The 20,094-nt window shown below is 32.2% G+C and overlaps 1 protein-coding gene across 3 annotated transcripts in view; it reads left to right on the top strand.

The window, feature by feature from the left end:
- Positions 1-13,846, top strand: part of guk1b (guanylate kinase 1b) — a 23,222-nt gene extending 9,376 nt beyond the window's left edge. For 2 of the 3 annotated variants that reach the window (XM_061976179.2, XM_061976181.2), the window contains 6 exons: positions 2,183-2,302; positions 5,002-5,098; positions 10,097-10,235; positions 12,101-12,185; positions 12,361-12,446; positions 13,514-13,846. In XM_061976179.2, coding sequence (XP_061832163.1) covers positions 2,183-2,302; positions 5,002-5,098; positions 10,097-10,235; positions 12,101-12,185; positions 12,361-12,446; positions 13,514-13,546 — 560 coding nt within the window. In that variant the 3' untranslated portion in view covers positions 13,547-13,846. The remainder of the gene's footprint in view (positions 1-2,182; positions 2,303-5,001; positions 5,099-10,096; positions 10,236-12,100; positions 12,186-12,360; positions 12,447-13,513) is intronic. The other variant, XM_061976180.2, reaches the window with a different exon arrangement.
- Positions 13,847-20,094: the final 6,248 nt, after the last annotated feature.

Genomic DNA, 20,094 nt, shown 5'->3' on the forward strand with positions numbered 1-20,094 from the left:
GTAGTAATGATTTAAAAACTAATAATAATAATAATAATATAAACACTAATAATAATAATAATAATAATAATAATATAAACACTACTACTAATAATAATAATAATAATAATAATAACAATAATAATAATAATAAACACTCTACTACTACTACTAGTAGTACTATTACTAGTAGTAATGATTTAAATAATAATAATATAAACACTACTACCACTACTACTAAAAATAATAATAATATAAACACTACTACTAGTGATATTAATAATAATAATAATATAAACACTACTCTTAGTAGTACTATTACTAATAGTAATGACTTAAACACTAATAATAATAATGTAAACAGTAATAATAAGTATATAAACGCTAATATAAATAATATCAATAATAAACAGTACTACTATTACTACTACTAACATTACTACATACTATAAACACAAATAATACTAACATAAATGACTGCTAATAATAATAATAATAAATACAAATATTAATGATTCTAGTCGTAATAATAATAATATAAAACAAATCTAAAGACATTAAACACTAAGTATTATTTGGACCACACTGAAAATAAATCATTTTGAAAAATGTATGAGAAAAAACTAAAATATATTGGCCTTGATTAAGATTTTTACAAATAATTAATTACAATTACAACAGTTGATAGTTAACAACATATTATATTTCTGTAGGATAGATGGATACAAATAATGAAATACATTTAAATGAATAAATTAATAACTGCATTTTTTGATTGGCCTTCATATTTACTGTACTTAATGTTTGGATAGTCAGGAAATATATTGATTTTAAATGTACATTAAAAAATATATATATATATATATATATATATATATATATATATATGTGTGTGTGTGTGTGTGTGTGTGTGTGTGTGTGTGTGTGTGTGTGTGTGTCCTACTAATGACGAGAATGATATAAACACGAATACTACTAATAATATAAACACTACTACTAGTAAACACGACTAATAATGATAATACGAATAATATAGACACTTCTTCTACTACTACTCCTAATAATATTATAAACGCTATTATTAATCATATTAATTTTAACATAAACACTACTATCATTACTACAACTAATAATAATAATAATAATAATGATACACACTAAAAACGCTAATATAATAACATAAACACTACTACTACTAATAATAATAATAATACTACTACTACTAATAATAATAATAATAATAATAATAATAAATAAATAAATGATAAATGGGTTATACTTGTATAGCGCTTTTCTACCTTCAAGGTATAATAATAATAATAATAATAATAATAATAATAATAATAATAACAGACACTGCTACCGCTACTAGTACTATTAAAAATAATATTACAAAATTAAGTGATTTTGGACCACACTGAAAAAAAATTATAATGAAAATATTATGGAAAAAACGTTTATGAAAAAAAAAAAAAATGGGCTACTTGATTTCGATTTTTCCAGAAAAAAATAATAAAAATGACAGCCAGCAATAAATGAGTAAATGTATTGATTGTATAACATTGACATAATATTTGGGTGTCAGGAAATGGATTGATTGATTTAAATTCTACTTCCAAAAAACAATAATATTGTCCCTTTATTGTGAACCATATTTAACTGCTTGGAATATCTTGAGCCACATTGAACTCTTTTTATTACAAACAAAACAATCAATAATAATTATAATTGATTAGGTGGACTTGCATGTGAAATCTGCAATATAATGTCTTCAATACACTGTCAGCATGTAAATGTCCTCCACATAATTCCTTCAGTTGTAAAAGGAGTCCAGTCCTTTACTTGCTCACTATATTGGCTACTAGGAGCTTGCAGCTACACAACAGCTAAGCACACGATAGCGCACAAGCTAGACATAGGTCATAATTAATTGAGCAATCTTGCACATTTTCCTTTATAGTCACACAAAGTCTCCAAGGCGGAATAGAAAGTATCCAGTAACAAACGTGTCCGCATCATTCAACTCTTATTAACTTGATGAATTATTGTGAATTTGGACACTTCTGAACTAGATGATGAGAATCCACCTCCTGCACGCCTTCTGACACCCTCGCCAACGTCAAGCTCCTCCCCTGACCTTTGACCCCCCCCCGCTGAACCCTCCCCCAGGGTAAAGCTGTGCCATGTTCTGCTTTCTCCGTAGGCCTCAACACGCTCCCTCTGCTCCTGGGGGCTACTTTACTGCCCGTAGCAGACGTCTTTTCCTCCGAAGACTTAAAAAGCTCACTTTCGTGTCCCAACCAATCACTGCGCGCACATGAAGGTGACCGCCGCGCGCGCCGTGCCTTGCCTTAAGGCAGAGGAGCGGGGGTTACTTTCATCACCGTGGAAACGCTCTCTTTTGGACATTTCACATTTGAAAAGGCATTTCCTTGGGAAGTAAACTTTGGAGTGAAAAGCTTTTGAAAATAGCCCCCAGTGATGCCTGCTAGTCCTTCCTCAGTAGACCATCACGCACTTCACCTTATCATTCAGCAACCCTATCAATGTCCCCACCACACACACTTCACCTTATCAGTCAACAACCTCCATCAATGTCCCCGCCACACGCACTTAACCTTATCAGTCGGTCAACAACCTCCATTAATGTCCCCACCACACACACTTCACCTTATCAGTCAGCAACCTCCATCAATGTCCCCACCACACACACTTCACCTTATCTGTGAGCAACCGCCATCAATGTCCCCACCACACGCACTTCACCTTATCTGTCAACAACCTCATCAATGTCCCCACCACACGCACTTCACCTTATCAGTCAGCAACATCCATCAATGTCCCCATCACACGCACTTCACTTTATCAGTCAGCAACCTCCATCAATGTCCCCACCGCACACACTTCACCTTATCAGTCAGTACCCTCCATCAATGTCCCCCCCACACACACTTCACCTGATCAGTCAGCAACCTCCATCAGTGTCCCCACCACACACACTTCACCTTATCAGTCAGCAACCTCCATCAATGTCCCCACCACACGCACTTCACCTTATCAGTCAGCAACCTCCAATGTCCCCACCACACGCACTTCACCTAATCTGTCATTACCCTTTATCAATGTCCCCACCACACGCACTTCACCTTATCCGTCAACAACCTCCATTAATGTTCCCACCACACGCACTTCACCTTATCAGTCAGAAACCTCCATCAATGTCCCCACCACACGCACTTCACCTTATCTTTCAGCAACCTCCATCAATGTCCCCACCACATGCACTTCACCTTATCAGTCAGCAACCTCCATCAATGTCCCCACCACACGCACTTCACCTTATCAGTCAGCAACCTCCATAAATGTCCCCACCACACACACTTCACCTTATCAGTCAGCAACCTCCATCAATGTCCCCACCACACGCACTTCACCTTATCAGTCAGCAACCTCCATAAATGTCCCCACCACATGCACTTCACCTTATCAGTCAGCAACCTCCATAAATGTCCCCACCACACGCACTTCACCTTATCAGTCAGCAACCTCCATCAATGTCCCCACCACACACACACTTCACCTTATCAGTCAGCAACCTCCATCAATTTCCCCACCACACGCACTTAACCTTATCAGTCAGCAACCTCCATCAATGTCCCCACCACACACACTTCACCTTATCAGTCAGCAACCTCCATCAATGTCCCCACCACATGCACTTCACCTTATCAGTCAGCAACCTCCATCAATGTCCCCACCACATGCACTTCACCTTATCAGTGAGCAACCTCCATCAATGTCCCCACCACATGCACTTCACCTTATCTGTGAGCAACCTCCATCAATGTCCCCACCACACACACTTCACCTTATCAGTCAGCAACCTCCATCAATGTCCCCACCACATGCACTTCACCTTATCAGTCAGCAACCTCCATCAATGTCCCCACCACATGCACTTCACCTTATCAGTGAGCAACCTCCATCAATGTCCCCACCACATGCACTTCACCTTATCTGTGAGCAACCTCCATCAATGTCCCCACCACACGCACTATACCTTATCAGTCAACAACCTCCATCAATGTCCCCACCACACGCACTTCACCTTATCTGTGAACAACCTCCATCAATGTCCCCACCACACGCACTTCACCTTATCTGTGAGCAACCTCCATCAATGTCCCCACCACACGCACTTCATCTTATCAGTCAGCAACCTCCATCAATGTCCCCACCACACGCACTGCACCTTATCAATCAGCAACCTCCATCAATGTCCCACCACACGCACTTCACCTTATCAGTCAGCAACCTCCATCAATGTCCCCACCACAAGCACTTCAGCTTATCAGTCAGCAACCTCCATCAATGTCCCCACCACACGCACTTCACCTTATCAGTCAGCAACCTCCATCAATGTCCCCACCACACGCACACGCACTTCACCTTATCAGTCAGCAACCTCCATCAATGTCCCCACCACACGCACTTCACCTTATCTGTGAGCAACCTCCATCAATGTCCCCACCACACGCACTTCACCTTATCAGTCAGCAACCTCCATCAATGTCCCCACCATATTTTTATTCCCCCCCAAAATTGAAAAAGAGTTATCATGATAGTCATAATAAGCATATATTAATGAGGTCTTACATTTTATTTATTATTATTATTATTCTCATATTCTTACATTTTATTCCATTCTAATTTCCATGATTATTATATTTTTCCTCTCTGTGCTGATTGGCTGGGAGAAGTCACATGATCTTGAACAGCCTGAGTTTGAGTGGAAGTGACCAAATATGGCTTGTTTCCCTCTAAAGTAGAACTATTATGATAAAACCTCCTGGTTTATGATTTCTTTATTGCGCTACATATATATATATATATATATATATATATATATATATATATATATATATATATATATATATTGCACAATATTCATAATCTCCTAAAGATTGCGTGTTGTGTGTACAATGAAAAGTGTTGTTGTTGATACTTCCTGTGCCCTCACAGATTATCACTTCAGCACACGGGAGGCCGTGCAGGAGGGCATCGATCAGGGCCACTTCATCGAGAACGCGGAGTTTTCCGGCAACTTGTACGGAACAAGGTAAATAATCTCTGGATGGGGGAGGGGCCCACAGCGACGCTTAGAAAAAATCCAGACTTTTTGACACTTACAAAAAATCCCCACTTTTTGACACTTAAAAAATCCTGACTTTTTGACACCTGAAAAAAAAATCCTGACTTTTTGACACCTGAAAAAAAAATCCTGACTTTTTGACACTTAAAAAAAATCCCCACTTTTTGACACTTAAAAAAAAATCCACACTTTTTGACACTTAAAAAAAAATCCACACTTTTTGACACTTTCAAAAAATCCTGACTTTTTGACACCTGAAAAAAAAATCCTGACTTTTTGACACTTGGAAAAAATCCCCACTTTTTGACACTTAAAAAAAATCCCCACTTTTTGACACTTAAAAAAAAATCCCCACTTTTTGACACTTTCAAAAAATCCTGACTTTTTGACACCTGAAAAAAAAATCCCCACTTTTTGACACTTGGAAAAAATCCCCACTTTTTGACACTTAAAAAAAAATCCCCACTTTTTGACACTTACAAAAAATCCTGACTTTTTGACACCTTGAAAAAAAAATTCTGACTTTTTGACACTTAAAAAAAATCCCCACTTTTTGACACTTAAAAAAAATCCACACTTTTTGACACTTGAAAAAAATCCAGATTTTTTGACACTTAGAAAAAATCCCCACTTTTTGACACTTACAAAAAATTCTGACTTTTTGACACTTAAAAAAAAATCCCCACTTTTTGACACTTAAAAAAAAATCCCCACTTTTTGACACTTACAAAAAATTCTGACTTTTTGACACCTGAAAAAAAAATTCTGACTTTTTGACACTTAAAAAAAAATCCCCACTTTTTGACACTTAAAAAAAAATCCCCACTTTTTGACACTTACAAAAAATCCTGACTTTTTGACACATGAAAAAAAAATTCTGACTTTTTGACACTTAGAAAAAATCCACACTTTTGACACTTTAAAAAAAATCCCCACTTTTTGACACTTACAAAAAATCCTGACTTTTTGACACATGAAAAAAAAATTCTGACTTTTTGACACTTAGAAAAAATCCACACTTTTGACACTTAAAAAAAATCCACACTTTTTGACACTTGAAAAAAATCCACACTTTTTGACACTTGAAAAAAATCCACACTTATTGACACTTGAAAAAAATCCACACTTATTGACACTTGAAAAAAATCCACACTTATTGACACTTGAAAAAAATCCAGATTTTTTGACACTTAGAAAAAATCCCCACTTTTTGACACTTAAAAAAAATCCCCACTTTTTGACACTTAAAAAAGAATCCCCACTTTTTGACACTTAAAAAAAATCCACACTTTTTGACACTTGAAAAAAATCCAGATTTTTCGACACTTACAAAAAAATCCCCACTTTTTGACACTTAAAAAATATCCCCACTCTTTGACACTTAAAAAAATTCCCACTTTTTGACACCTGAAAAAAAATCCTGACTTTTTGACAATTAGAAAAAATCCCCACTTTTTGACACTTAAAAAAAAATCCCCACTTTTTGACACTTACAAAAAATCCTGACTTTTTGACACCTGAAAAAAAAATCTGACTTTTTGACACTTAGAAAAAATCCCCACTTTTTGACACTTAAAAAAAATCCCCACTTTTTGACACTTAAAAAAGAATCCCCACTTTTTGACACAAAAAATCCTGACTTTTTGACACCTGAAAAAAAATCCCCACTTTTTGACACTTAAAAAAAATCCCCACTTTTTGACACTTAAAAAAGAATCCCCACTTTTTGACACTTAAAAAAAAATCCACACTTTTTGACACTTGAAAAAAATCCAGATTTTTTGACACTTACAAAAAAATCCCCACTTTTTGACACTTAAAAAATATCCCCACTCTTTGACACTTAAAAAAATTCCCACTTTTTGACACCTGAAAAAAAATCCTGACTTTTTGACAATTAGAAAAAATCCCCACTTTTTGGCACTTAAAAAAAATCCCCACTTTTTGACACTTAAAAAAAATCCCCACTTTTTGACACTTGAAAAAAATCCACACTTATTGACACTTGAAAAAAATCCAGATTTTTTGACACTTAGAAAAAATCCCCACTTTTTGACACTCACAAAAAATCCTGACTTTTTGACACCTGAAAAAAAAATTCTGACTTTTTGACACTTAAAAAAAATCCCCACTTTTTGACACTTAAAAAAAATCCCCACTTTTTGACACTTAAAAAAAAATCCCCACTTTTTGACACTTAGAAAAAATCCTGACTTTTTGACACTTAGAAAAAATCCCCACTTTTTGACACTTAAAAAAAATCCACACTTTTTGACACTTAAAAAAATCCACACTTTTTGACACTTGAAAAAGATCCAGATTTTTTGACACTTGGAAAAAATCCAGATTTTTTGACACTTAGAAAAAAAATCCCGATTCGACAGTTGCAAAAAATCCAGACTTTTTGACACTTAGAAAAAATCCCCACTTTTTGACACTTGGAAAAAATCCCCACTTTTTGACACAAAAAAATCCCCACTTTTTGACACTTAAAAAAGATCCCCACTTTTTGACACTTAAAAAAAAATCCCCACTTTTTGACACTTAGAAAAAATCCTGATTTTTTGACACTTAAAAAAAATCCTGATTTTTTGACACTTAAAAAAAATCCACACTTTTTGACACTTGAAAAAAATCCAGATTTTTTGACATTTAGAAAAAATCCCCACTTTTTGACACCTGAAAAAAAATCCTGACTTTTTGACACTTAAAAAAAATCCGGACTTTTTGACACTTAAAAAAAATCCCCACTTTTTGACACTTACAAAAAAATCCTGACTTTTTGACACCTGAAAAAAAAATTCTGACTTTTTGACACTTGGAAAAAATCCCCACTTTTTGACACTTACAAAAAATCCTGACTTTTTGACACCTGAAAAAAAAATTCTGACTTTTTGACACTTGGAAAAAATCCCCACTTTTTGACACTTAAGAAAAAATCCCCACTTTTTGACACTTAAAAAAAATCCCCACTTTTTGACACTTAAAAAAAAATCCCCACTTTTTGACACTTACAAAAAATCCCTACTTTTTGACACCTGAAAAAAAAAATCTGACTTTTTGACACTTAGAAAAAATCCCCACTTTTTGACACTTAAAAAAAAATCCCCACTTTTTGACACTTAAAAAAAATCCCCACTTTTTGACACTTAAAAAAAATCCACACTTTTTGACACAAAAAATCCTGACTTTTTGACACCTGAAAAAAAATCCTGACTTTTTGACACTTAGAAAAAATCCCCACTTTTTGACACTTAAAAAAAATCCCCAGTTTTTGACACTTAAAAAAGAATCCCCACTTTTTGACACTTAAAAAAAAATCCACACTTTTTGACACTTGAAAAAAATCCAGATTTTTCGACACTTACAAAAAATCCCCACTTTTTGACACTTAAAAAATATCCCCACTCTTTGACACTTAAAAAAATCCCCACTTTTTGACACCTGAAAAAAAATCCGGACTTTTTGACACTTAGAAAAAATCCGGACTTTTTGACACTTGAAAGAAATCCCCACTTTTTGACACTTACAAAAAATCCTGACTTTTTGACACCTGAAAAAAAAATTCTGACTTTTTGACACTTGGAAAAAATCCCCACTTTTTGACACTTAAGAAAAAATCCCCACTTTTTGACACTTAAAAAAAATCCCCACTTTTTGACACTTAAAAAAAATCCACACTTTTTGACCTTTACAAAAAATCCACACTTTTTGACACCTGAAAAAAAAATCCAGACTTTTTGACACTTAGAAAAAATCCCCACTTTTTGACACTTTAAAAAAATCCCCACTTTTTGACACTTAAAAAGAATCCCCACTTTTTGACACTTAAAAAAAAATCCACACTTTTTGACACTTGAAAAAAATCCAGATTTTTCGACACTTAGAAAAAATCCCTACTTTTTGACACTTAGGAAAAAAATCCCGATTTGACAGTTGCAAAAAATCCAGACTTTTTGACACTTAGAAAAAAAAAATCCCCACTTTTTGACACTTAAGAAAAAATCCAGACTTTTTGAGACTTAGAAAAAATCCCCACTTTTTGACACTTGGAAAAAATCCCCACTTTTTGACACATAAAAAAATCCCCACTTTTTGACACTTAAAAAAGATCCCCACTTTTTGACACTTAAAAAAAAATCCCCACTTTTTGACACTTAGAAAAAAATCCAGATTTTTTTACACTTGCAAAAAATCCCCACTTTTTGACTCTTGAGAAAAAAATCCAGACTTTTTGACACTTAAAAAAATCCCAATTTTTTGACACTAAGAAAAAAATCCAGACTTTTTGACACTTAGGCACTTGACACTTTTCTCGGCTTTCTGTCGGGTGTTGCTAACCCTGGCTTGTTTTGGCTGGCGTTTGGCGACATCATAGCAGCTGTTTTGAAGCAACCATGTGGTCTCACTCAGCGCCAGAGTCTGCTCTCTTTCCTCGCCTTTGTCGCTCGCCTGATCGCTTATGGGGTCACACTTTGACTAACCCTAGGAACCAAACAGTAGACAGTTTGGTTCCACACCAACAAAGTGGCCTCGAGTGAGAGCACACCATCACAACGTCCCACTGGGATCACGTGGATGAAGAGGATTTATAAACGTCTCGGGACAGATGGAGCTTTGACCCCCCCCATGCCACACTAAGTGCAACACAAGTGTGTGTGTGTGTGTGTGTGTGTGTGTGTGTGTGTGTGTGTGTGTGTGTGTGTGTGTGTGTGTGTGTGTGTGTGTGTGTGTGTGTGTGTGTGTGTGTCACGTTTAATCTCTCCTTCTTATTGTGAGCAAAAAGTGTGAGCGGCTCGGATCAAGGCAGCGATCCTCTTAGCTCGCTCACCTCGTGTGTGTGTGTGTGTGTGTGTGTGTGTGTGTGTGTGTGTGTGTGTGTGTGTGTGTGTGTGTGTGTGTGTGTGTGTGTGTGTGTGTGTGTGTGTGTGTGTGTGTGTGTGTGTGTGTGTGTGTGTGTGACAGTAAAACTGCCATCGAGGACGTGCGGGCCAAGAACCTGATCTGCATCCTGGACGTGGACATCCAAGGAGTGAGGAGGATTAAGGAGACAGACCTCAACCCCATCTACATCTCCATCCAGCCTCCGTCCATGGACGTCCTGGTGAGCACACTCCTCCAACACAGCAACATAGCAAGTACACTGGATCACTGTGATACAAGCAGTCCTGCAGCGTGTTTACACGTGTGTGTGATATCATGGGCGATACGAGCAGTCCCGCAGCGTGTTTACTTGTGTGTGATATCATGTGCGATACAAGCAGTCCCACAGCGTGTTTACTTGTGTGTGATATCAAATAAAGTACTATCTATGTGCGATACGAGCAGTTTACATACAACTCTCAACTTTTTCACAATCCCGTGTTTTAGACAAAAAAAAATCCCGAAAAAATAGAAACTTTTTGACACTTTAAAAAAAATCCCAATTTTTTGACACTTAGAAAAAATTCAGACTTTTTGACAGAAATCCCGACTTTTTGACAGAAAAAAACAGGTTTGTTGACATTTAAAAATAACCCCGACTTTTTGACACTTAGAACAATCCAGACTTTTTGACACTTGGAAAAAATCCAGACTTTTTGACACTTAGGAAAAAAATCCAGACTTTTTGACCCTAAAAAAAATCCAGATATATTGACATTTAGAAAAAATCCAGATTTTTTGACAGAAAAAAATCCCGATTTTTTGACAGAAAAATCCCGACTTTTTGACAGAAAAAACCCAGATTTGTTGACATTTAGAAAAAAACCCGACTTTTTGACACTTTGAAAAAAATCCAGATTTTTTGACACTTAAAAAAAAAAATCCAGACTTCTTGACCCTTGGAAAAAATCCAGACTTTTTGACATTTAGAACAAATCCAGATTTTTTTACCCTAAAAAAAAATCCAGACTTTTTGACACTTAGAAAAATCCCAATTTTTGGACACTTAGAAGAATCCAGACTTTTTGACAGTTGCAAAAAATTCCGACTTTTTGACAGTTAGAAGAATCTAGACTTTTTGACAGTTGCAATAAATTCCGACTTTTTGACACTTAGAAGAATCTAGACTTTTTGACAATTGCAATAAATCAGGACTTTTTGACACTTAGAAAAATCCCGATTTTTTGACAGTTGCAATAAATCCCGATTTTTTGACACTTAGATAAAAATCCCGACTTTTTGACAGTTGCAAAAAAATCCAGATGTATTGACATTTAGAAAAAATACAGATTTATTGACATTTAGAAAAAATCCCCAGTTTTTGACCCTAAAAAAATATCCAGATTTATTGACATTTAGAAAAAATCCCCAGTTTTTGACCCTAAAAAAATATCCAGATTTATTGACATTCAGAAAAAATCCCGATTTTTTGACAGAAAAAAATCCCAATTTTTTGACAGAAAAAATCCCAACTTTTTGACAGAACAAATCCTGATTTTTTGACACTTGCAAAAAATCCAGATTTATTGACAGTTGCAAAAAATCCAGATTTATTGACATTTAGAAAAAATCCAGATTTTTTGACAGAAAAAAATCCCCACTTTTTGACAGAAAAAAATCCCAATTTTTTGACAGAAAAAACATAGATTTTTTGACACTTAGAAAAAAATCCCGACTTTTTGACACTTAATAGACTTAATGACACTAGAAAAAAATCCAGACTTTTTGACCCTAAAAACAAACCCAAATTTTTGACACTTAGAAAAAAATCCCGACTTTTTGACACTTAATAGACTTAATGACACTAGAAAAAAATCCAGACTTTTTGACCCTAAAAACAAACCCAAATTTTTGACCATATAAACAAAACCCACATTTTTGACACTTAGAAAAATCCCAAATTTTTGACACTTAGAAAAAATCCCACCAGTGTGTTGCTGTGCTCTCTCATTGCAAAACAAAAGGCCTGACACTTTCTGCAGTTGAGTACCCAAGCACTCCTTGTGACTCGTGGATGAAGGGAACTAATTTGATCAATTTTCCCAGGAGAAACGTCTGAGGGACCGTCAGACGGAGTCGGAGGAGAGTCTACAGAAACGTCTGGAGGCGGCTCGCATCGACATGGAGCTCAGTAAGTTCGTCTCCACAATGAAAAAAGTCAATAAATGACATCAACAGAAAACTTGAAATATTAATAGCTAATGTATTTTTTGTTTTGTTTTACACTGTAAATCTATTTTCTGGAATAACGGAACATTTGCATGATATTTCAAAATAAAGAATTGAGATAAAGGTGTGGTCTGCAGGTAAGGAGCCGGGGGTCTTTGACTTCATTATCATCAACGACGACCAGGACCGCGCCTACGAGGAGCTGAAGGAGACCCTCAACGACGTGAGTCTTTTTACCTGGCGGCCAATGCAACCCGCTTATGTCGACAGCCCGTTTATGTTGACCAACACATCAAGTACGGGTTCATCACCGTGTTCTCCTTTTTTACTAAAATGATCAAAAAAAGTATTTGAAATAATAATTATTGTTGAATATGAAAAATAATATTAGTTATAATTTAATTATTAATACTTATTATTTCATAAACTATGAATTTAATTAATTTATATTATTATTAATAATAATTAATAATATGCACATTGTAGCCATTAATCCTGACTTCCTCATTTAAAAAAAATATATATATATTTTTTAAATCGGCACATTTTATAGGTTGTAGGTTGAATGTTTTTAGTTTGTGATCCTGAGTTTATATATTGCTGATTAATTTGAGTTGATTATTTATTGAGTGTATTTTTTTGGGGTATCATATGGGTTGAAGTCGACCCAAAATGTTTGTAGTTTAAATAAGGAGCAACCATTTTATTTTTTTATTTCAGGGCAAATTGATGCACTTCAAATATTTTGATTAAAAACAATGTTGATAAATTATTTTTGGTGTATTTGTAACTATATTTCTTTCTTTTTTTGTGATATTTAATGTTAAGGATGCAATGTTATGCAGAGGTGTACTTATAACCGTTTCATAGACAAATGATACTATTTATAGTCGCTGGTGGTGTAATAGAAAATAATGGAGAAATTTAAAATTTACGTAGTTTGTGGCTACTCTACCCACTTGTCGCTAAGCTAACAGCAACATATTACAGTCTACTATTACACAACATTAACAGTGACTAAAGTAAGTTTCAAAATAAAAGCATGAGAGTTGAACTATTCTCCTTATGTCTCTTTATAAAGTCACCAACAACATCCTACAGTCTACTATTACACAACATTGAAACAGTGACTTCTTGTTAAAGTAAGCTTCAAAATAAAAGCATGAGAGTTTAACTATTCTCCTTATGTCTCTTTATAAAATCACGGCTAGTTTCCATGACGATTGTGTTCCTCTCTGTGTGTTTGTGTCAAGGGGAAACATGATGACACTCTTCTGTCTTTTCACGCAGGAAATTCAAAAGGTTCAAGAGACCAAACCCTAAAAAAAAAAAAAAAGGCCGACTCGTCAGTACCTGGGAACGCGACGACGACGACGCTCACCAGCAAAATAAAAGTCCCTGCTGGGGAAATGTTGTCGTGTAATCCTCCATGTTTAACGGCGGCGAGGTTAGTGGGGCAGGCTGACTGGGAGAAGGAAGCAAGATGGAGGTTTGTGTTAGTGAAGTTGTGTTAGATTCTGATTAGTGCAATAATTACAATCATAATAGTTTTTATTCCTAATATTCTCACTCATTGTATTACTACAGTGCATCAGGAAAGTATTCACAGCACTTCACTTTTCCCACATTTTTTAATGTTACAGCCTTATTTTAAAATGGAATGAATTAATGTTTGTCCTCAAAATTCTACACACAATACCCCATAATTACAATGTGATTATTATTATTATTATTATTATTTTTTTTTTTTGCAAATGTATTAAAAATAAAAAACTAACAGGCTGACTGAGAAAAGAAAGCAAGATGGAGTTTTGTGTTAGTTAATTGTTTCCTTCTGAAGTTGATCTCGCGATTTAAGCGTAAAAGTAAGAAAAGAAAAAAAACTATGACTTATTTTTAACACTTGAGTGTGGCCCTTTTGGATCCCTAAGAATTTTTGTGGGATTAAAAAAAAAACCTGTACTGCTCAATAAATAATAATTAATTAATACATTTTAAAATAATTATTGACCTATTTATGGCTCCAATTACGTCACATTAAATATTCCACTTTGGAATTTTTTGAGAGGAACATATGTTGTGTTTTTGCCATAAAAAAACTAAAAAAAAAATGTTATACAAAAGGGGCATCAAAATATTTAAAACAATGTTTTATTTCATATCGACCGGCACATCTGAAGTTATTAATCTTAATTTAAGCGTTGAAAGTTTAAAAAAAAAAAAGCAACAAAAGAATGACTTATTTAACACTTTTACGAGTGTGGCCCTGATGATAAATTTTTTTTATTTTTTACTCAAAAAATAATGAATCAAAATCAATATTGTTATGAATTATTGACCTATTTATGGCTCCAAATACGTCACATTAAATATTCCACTTTGGAATTTTTTGAGAGGAACATATGATTTTCTTTTATACAAAAGAGGCATGAAAACATTTAAAAAAATTTTTTTATTTCATATCGACCGATACATCTGAAGTTATTAATCTTAAGATTTAAGTAAAAAAAAAGAAGAAAAAAAAAGCAACAAATAAATGACTTATTTAACACTTTTACGAGTGTGGCCCTGATAAAAAAAAATGTTTTTTTTAATTAAAAAAAGAATGAATCAAAATCAATATTGTTATGAATTATTGACCTATTGTGTCACATCAAATATTCCATTTTGACATTTTTTTTTTGCAAGCGTGTACCTAATGAAGTGTCCAATCATGCATCTTGGCGTGCAAGTTTGTGTTGAATAAACTCCAGGTAACTTTATATGGAAAGATAGATCTGAAGTTGATCGCGAGATTTAAGCGTAAAAGTAAGAAAAAAAACAAAGTATGACTTATTTTTAACACTTGAGTGTGGCCCTTTTGGATACCTAAGAATTTTTGTGGGATTAAAAAAAAAAACTGTACTGCTCAATAAATAATGATTAATTAATACATTTTTAAATGAAGTATTGACCTATTTATGGCTCCAATTGCGTCACATTAAATATTCCACTTTGGAATTTTTTGAGAATAACATATGTTGCATATGTTGTGTTTTTGCCATAAAAAAACTAAAAAAATTTTTTATACAAAAGGGGCATCAAAATATTTAAAACAATGTTTTATTTCATATCGACCAATACAGCTGAAGTTATTAATCTTAAGATTTAACTGTTGAAAGTTTAAAAATAAAAAAAAGCAACAAAAGAATTTAACACTTTTACGAGTGTGACCCTGATAATTTTATTTTATTTTTTTACTCAAAAAATAATGAATCAAAATCAATATTGTTATGAATTATTGACCTATTTATGGCTCCAATTACGTCACATTAAATATTCCACTTTGAAATTTTTGGAGAGGAACATATGTTGTGTTTTTCCATTAAAAAAAAACAAGATTTTCTTTTATACAAAAGGGGCATAAAAACATTTAAAAAAATGTTTTATTTCATATCGACCAATACATCTGAAGTTATTAATCTTAAGATTTAAGCGTTGAAAGTAAAAAAAAAAAAAAAATTATTTAACATTTTTACGAGTGTGGCCCTGATAATTTTATTTAATTTTTTTACTCAAAAAATAATGAATCAAAATCAATATTGTTATGAATTATTGACCTATTTATGGCTCCAAATACGTCACATTAAATATTCCACTTTGGAATTTTTGGAGAGGAACATATGTTGTGTTTTTCCATAAAAAAAACAAGATTTTCTTTTATACAAAAGGGGCATAAAAACATTTAAAAAAATGTTTTATTTCATATTGACCAATACATCGGAAGTTATTAATTTTAAGATTTAAGCGTTGAAAGTAAAAAAATTTTTTTTTTAAAAAGCAACAAATAAATGACTTAATTAACACTTTTACGAGTGTGGCCCTGATAATTTGTTAGTTTTTTTTAATTAAAAAAAATAATGAATCAAAATCAATATTGTTATGAATTATTGACCTATTGTGTCACATCAAATATTCCATTTTGACTTTTTTGGGGGGGGGGGTTATACAAAAGGGGCATAAAAACATTTTTAAAAATGTTTTATTTCATATCGACCAATACATCGGAAGTTATTAATTTTAAGATTTAAGCGTTGAAAGTAAAAAAAATAAAATAAAAAAAAAAGCAACAAATAAATGACTTATTTAACACTTTTACGAGTGTGGCCCTGATAATTTGTTAGTTTTTTTTAATTAAAAAAATAATGAATCAAAATCAATATTGTTTTGAATTATTGACCTATTGTGTCACATCAAATATTCCATTTTGACATTTTTTTTAATGTCAAAAATGCAAGCGTGTACCTAATGAAGTGTCCAATCATGCATCTTGGCGTGCAAGTTTGTGTTGAATAAACTCCAGGTAACTTTATATGGAAAGATAGATCTGAAGTTGATCGCGAGATTTAAGCGTAAAAGTAAGAAAAAAACAAAGTGTGACTTATTTTTAACACTTGAGTGTGGCCCTTTTGGATCCCTAAGAATTTTTGTGGGATTAAAAAAAAAAACTGTACTGCTCAATAAATAATAATTAATTAATAAATTTTTAAATGAAGTATTGACCTATTTATGGCTCCAATTACGTCACATTAAATATTCCACTTTGGAATTTTTTGAGAATAACATATGTTGCATATGTTGTGTTTTTGCCATAAAAAAACTAAAAAAAAAATTTATACAAAAGGGGCATCAAAATATTTAAAACAATGTTTTATTTCATATCGACCGGCACATCTGAAGTTATTAATCTTAATTTAAGCGTTGAAAGTTTAAAAAAAAAAAGCAACAAAAGAATGACTTATTTAACACTTTTACGAGTGTGGCCCTGATAAAATTTTTTTATTTTTTACTCAAAAAATAATGAATCAAAATCAATATTGTTATGAATTATTGACCTTTTTATGGCTCCAAATACGTCACATTAAATATTCCACTTTGGAATTTTTTGAGAGGAACATATGATTTTCTTTTATACAAAAGAGGCATGAAAACATTTCAAAAAAAATTGTATTTCATATCGACCGATACATCTGAAGTTATTAATCTTAAGATTTAAGTAAAAAAAAAAGAAAAAAAAAAGCAACAAATAAATGACTTATTTAACACTTTTACGAGTGTGGCCCTGATAATTTTTTTTTTTTTTTAATTAAAAAAAGAATGAATCAAAATCAATATTGTTATGAATTATTGACCTATTGTGTCACATCAAATATTCCATTTTGACATTTTTTTTTGCAAGCGTGTACCTAATGAAGTGTCCAATCATGCATCTTGGCGTGCAAGTTTGTGTTGAATAAACTCCAGGTAACTTTATATGGAAAGATAGATCTGAGGTTGATCGCGAGATTTAAGCGTAAAAGTAAGAAAAAAAACAAAGTATGACTTATTTTTAACACTTGAGTGTGGCCCTTTTGGATCCCTAAGAATTTTTGTGGGATTAAAAAAAAAACCTGTACTGCTCAATAAATAATGATTAATTAATAAATTTTTAAATGAAGTATTGACCTATTTATGGGTCCAATTACGTCACATTAAATATTCCACTTTGGAATTTTTTGAGAGGAACATATGTTGCATATGTTGTGTTTTTGCCATAAAAAAAACTAAAAAAAAAAGTTATACAAAAGGGGCATCAAAATATTTAAAACAATGTGTTATTTCATATCGACCGATACATCTGAAGTTATTAATCTTAAGATTTAACTGTTGAAAGTTAAAAAAAAAAAAAAGCAACAAAATAATTTAACACTTTTATGAGTGTGATCCTGATAATTTTATTTTATTTTTTTACTCAAAAAATAATGAATCAAAATCAATATTGTTATGAATTATTGACCTATTTATGGCTCCAATTACGTCACATTAAATATTCCACTTTGAAATTTTTGGAGAGGAACATATGTTGTGTTTTTCCATTAAAAAAAAAAGATTTTCTTTTATACAAAAGGGGCATAAAAACATTTTAAAAAATGTTTTATTTCATATCAACCAATACATCTGAAGTTATTAATTTTAAGATTTAAGCGTTGAAAGTTAAAAAAAAAAAAAAAAAGCAACAAATAAATGACTTATTCAACACTTTTACGATTGTGGCCCTGATAATTTGTTAGTTTTTTTAAATTAAAAAAATAATGAATCAAAATCAATATTGTTATGAATTATTGACCTATTGTGTCACATCAAATATTCCATTTTGACATTTTTTTTTGCAAACGTGTACCTAATGAAGTGTCCAAGTGCAAGTTTGTGTTGAATAAACTCCAGGTAACTTTTAATGGAAAGATAGATCTGAAGTTGATCGCGAGATTTAAGCGTAAAAGTAAGAACAAAACAAAGTATGACTTATTTTTAACACTTGAGCGTGGCCCTTTTGGATACCTAAGAATTTTTGTGGGATAAAAAAAAACCTGTACTTGCTCAATAAATAATAATTAATTAAAATAATTTTTAAAATAAATTATTGACCTATTTATGGCTCCAATTATGTCACATTAAATATTCCACTTTGGAATTTTTTGAGAGGAACATATGTTGCATATGTTGTGTTTTTGCCATAAAAAAACTAAAAAAAAATGCCATACAAAAGGGGCATCAAAATATTTAAAACAATGTGTTATTTCATATCGACCAATACAGCTGAAGTTATTAATCTTAAGATTTAACTGTTGAAAGTTTAAAAAAAAAAAAAAAAAGCAACAAAAGAATTTAACACTTTTACGAGTGTGATCCTGATAATTTTATTTTATTTTTTTACTCAAAAAATAATGAATCAAAATCAATATTGTTATGAATTATTGACCTATTTATGGCTCCAATTACGTCACATTAAATATTCCACTTTGGAATTTTTTGAGAGGAACATATGATTTTTTTTTATACAAAAGAGGCATGAAAACATTTTAAAAAAAATTGTATTTCATATCGACCGATACATCTGAAGTTATTAATCTTAAGATTTAAGTAAAAAAAAAAAAAAAAAAAAGCAACAAATAAATGACTTATTTAACACTTTTACGAGTGTGGCCCTGATAATTTTTTTTTTTTTATTATTAAAAAAAGAATGAATCAAAATCAATATTGTTATGAATTATTGACCTATTGTGTCACATCAAATATTCCATTTTGACATTTTTTTTTGCAAGCGTGTACCTAATGAAGTGTCCAATCATGCATCTTGGCGTGCAAGTTTGTGTTGAATAAACTCCAGGTAACTTTATATGGAAAGATAGATCTGAAGTTGATCGCGAGATTTAAGCGTAAAAGTAAGAAAAAAACAAAGTATGACTTATTTTTAACACTTGAGTGTGGCCCTTTTGGATACCTAAGAATTTTTGTGGGATTAAAAAAAAAACTGTACTGCTCAATAAATAATGATTAATTAATACATTTTTAAATGAAGTATTGACCTATTTATGGCTCCAATTACGTCACATTAAATATTCCACTTTGGAATTTTTTGAGAATAACATATGTTGCATATGTTGTGTTTTTGCCATAAAAAAACAAAAAACATTTTTTATACAAAAGGGGCATCAAAATATTTAAAACAATGTTTTATTTCATATCGACCAATACATCTGAAGTTATTAATCTTAAGATTTAACTGTTGAAAGTTAAAAAAAAAAAAAAAAAAGCAACAAAAGAATTTAACACTTTTACGAGTGTGATCCTGATAATTTTATTTTATTTTTTTACTCAAAAAATAATGAATTAAAATCAATATTGTTATGAATTATTGACCTATTTATGGCTCCAATGACGTCACATTAAATATTCCACTTTGAAATTTTTGGAGAGGAACATATGTTGTGTTTTTCCATTTAAAAAAAAAAAAAGATTTTCTTTTATACAAAAGGGGCATAAAAACATTTAAAAAATGTTTTATTTCATAT

This window comes from Nerophis lumbriciformis, linkage group LG14 (genome assembly GCF_033978685.3).
Source record: "Nerophis lumbriciformis linkage group LG14, RoL_Nlum_v2.1, whole genome shotgun sequence".
Classification (NCBI taxonomy): Eukaryota; Metazoa; Chordata; class Actinopteri; order Syngnathiformes; family Syngnathidae; genus Nerophis; species Nerophis lumbriciformis.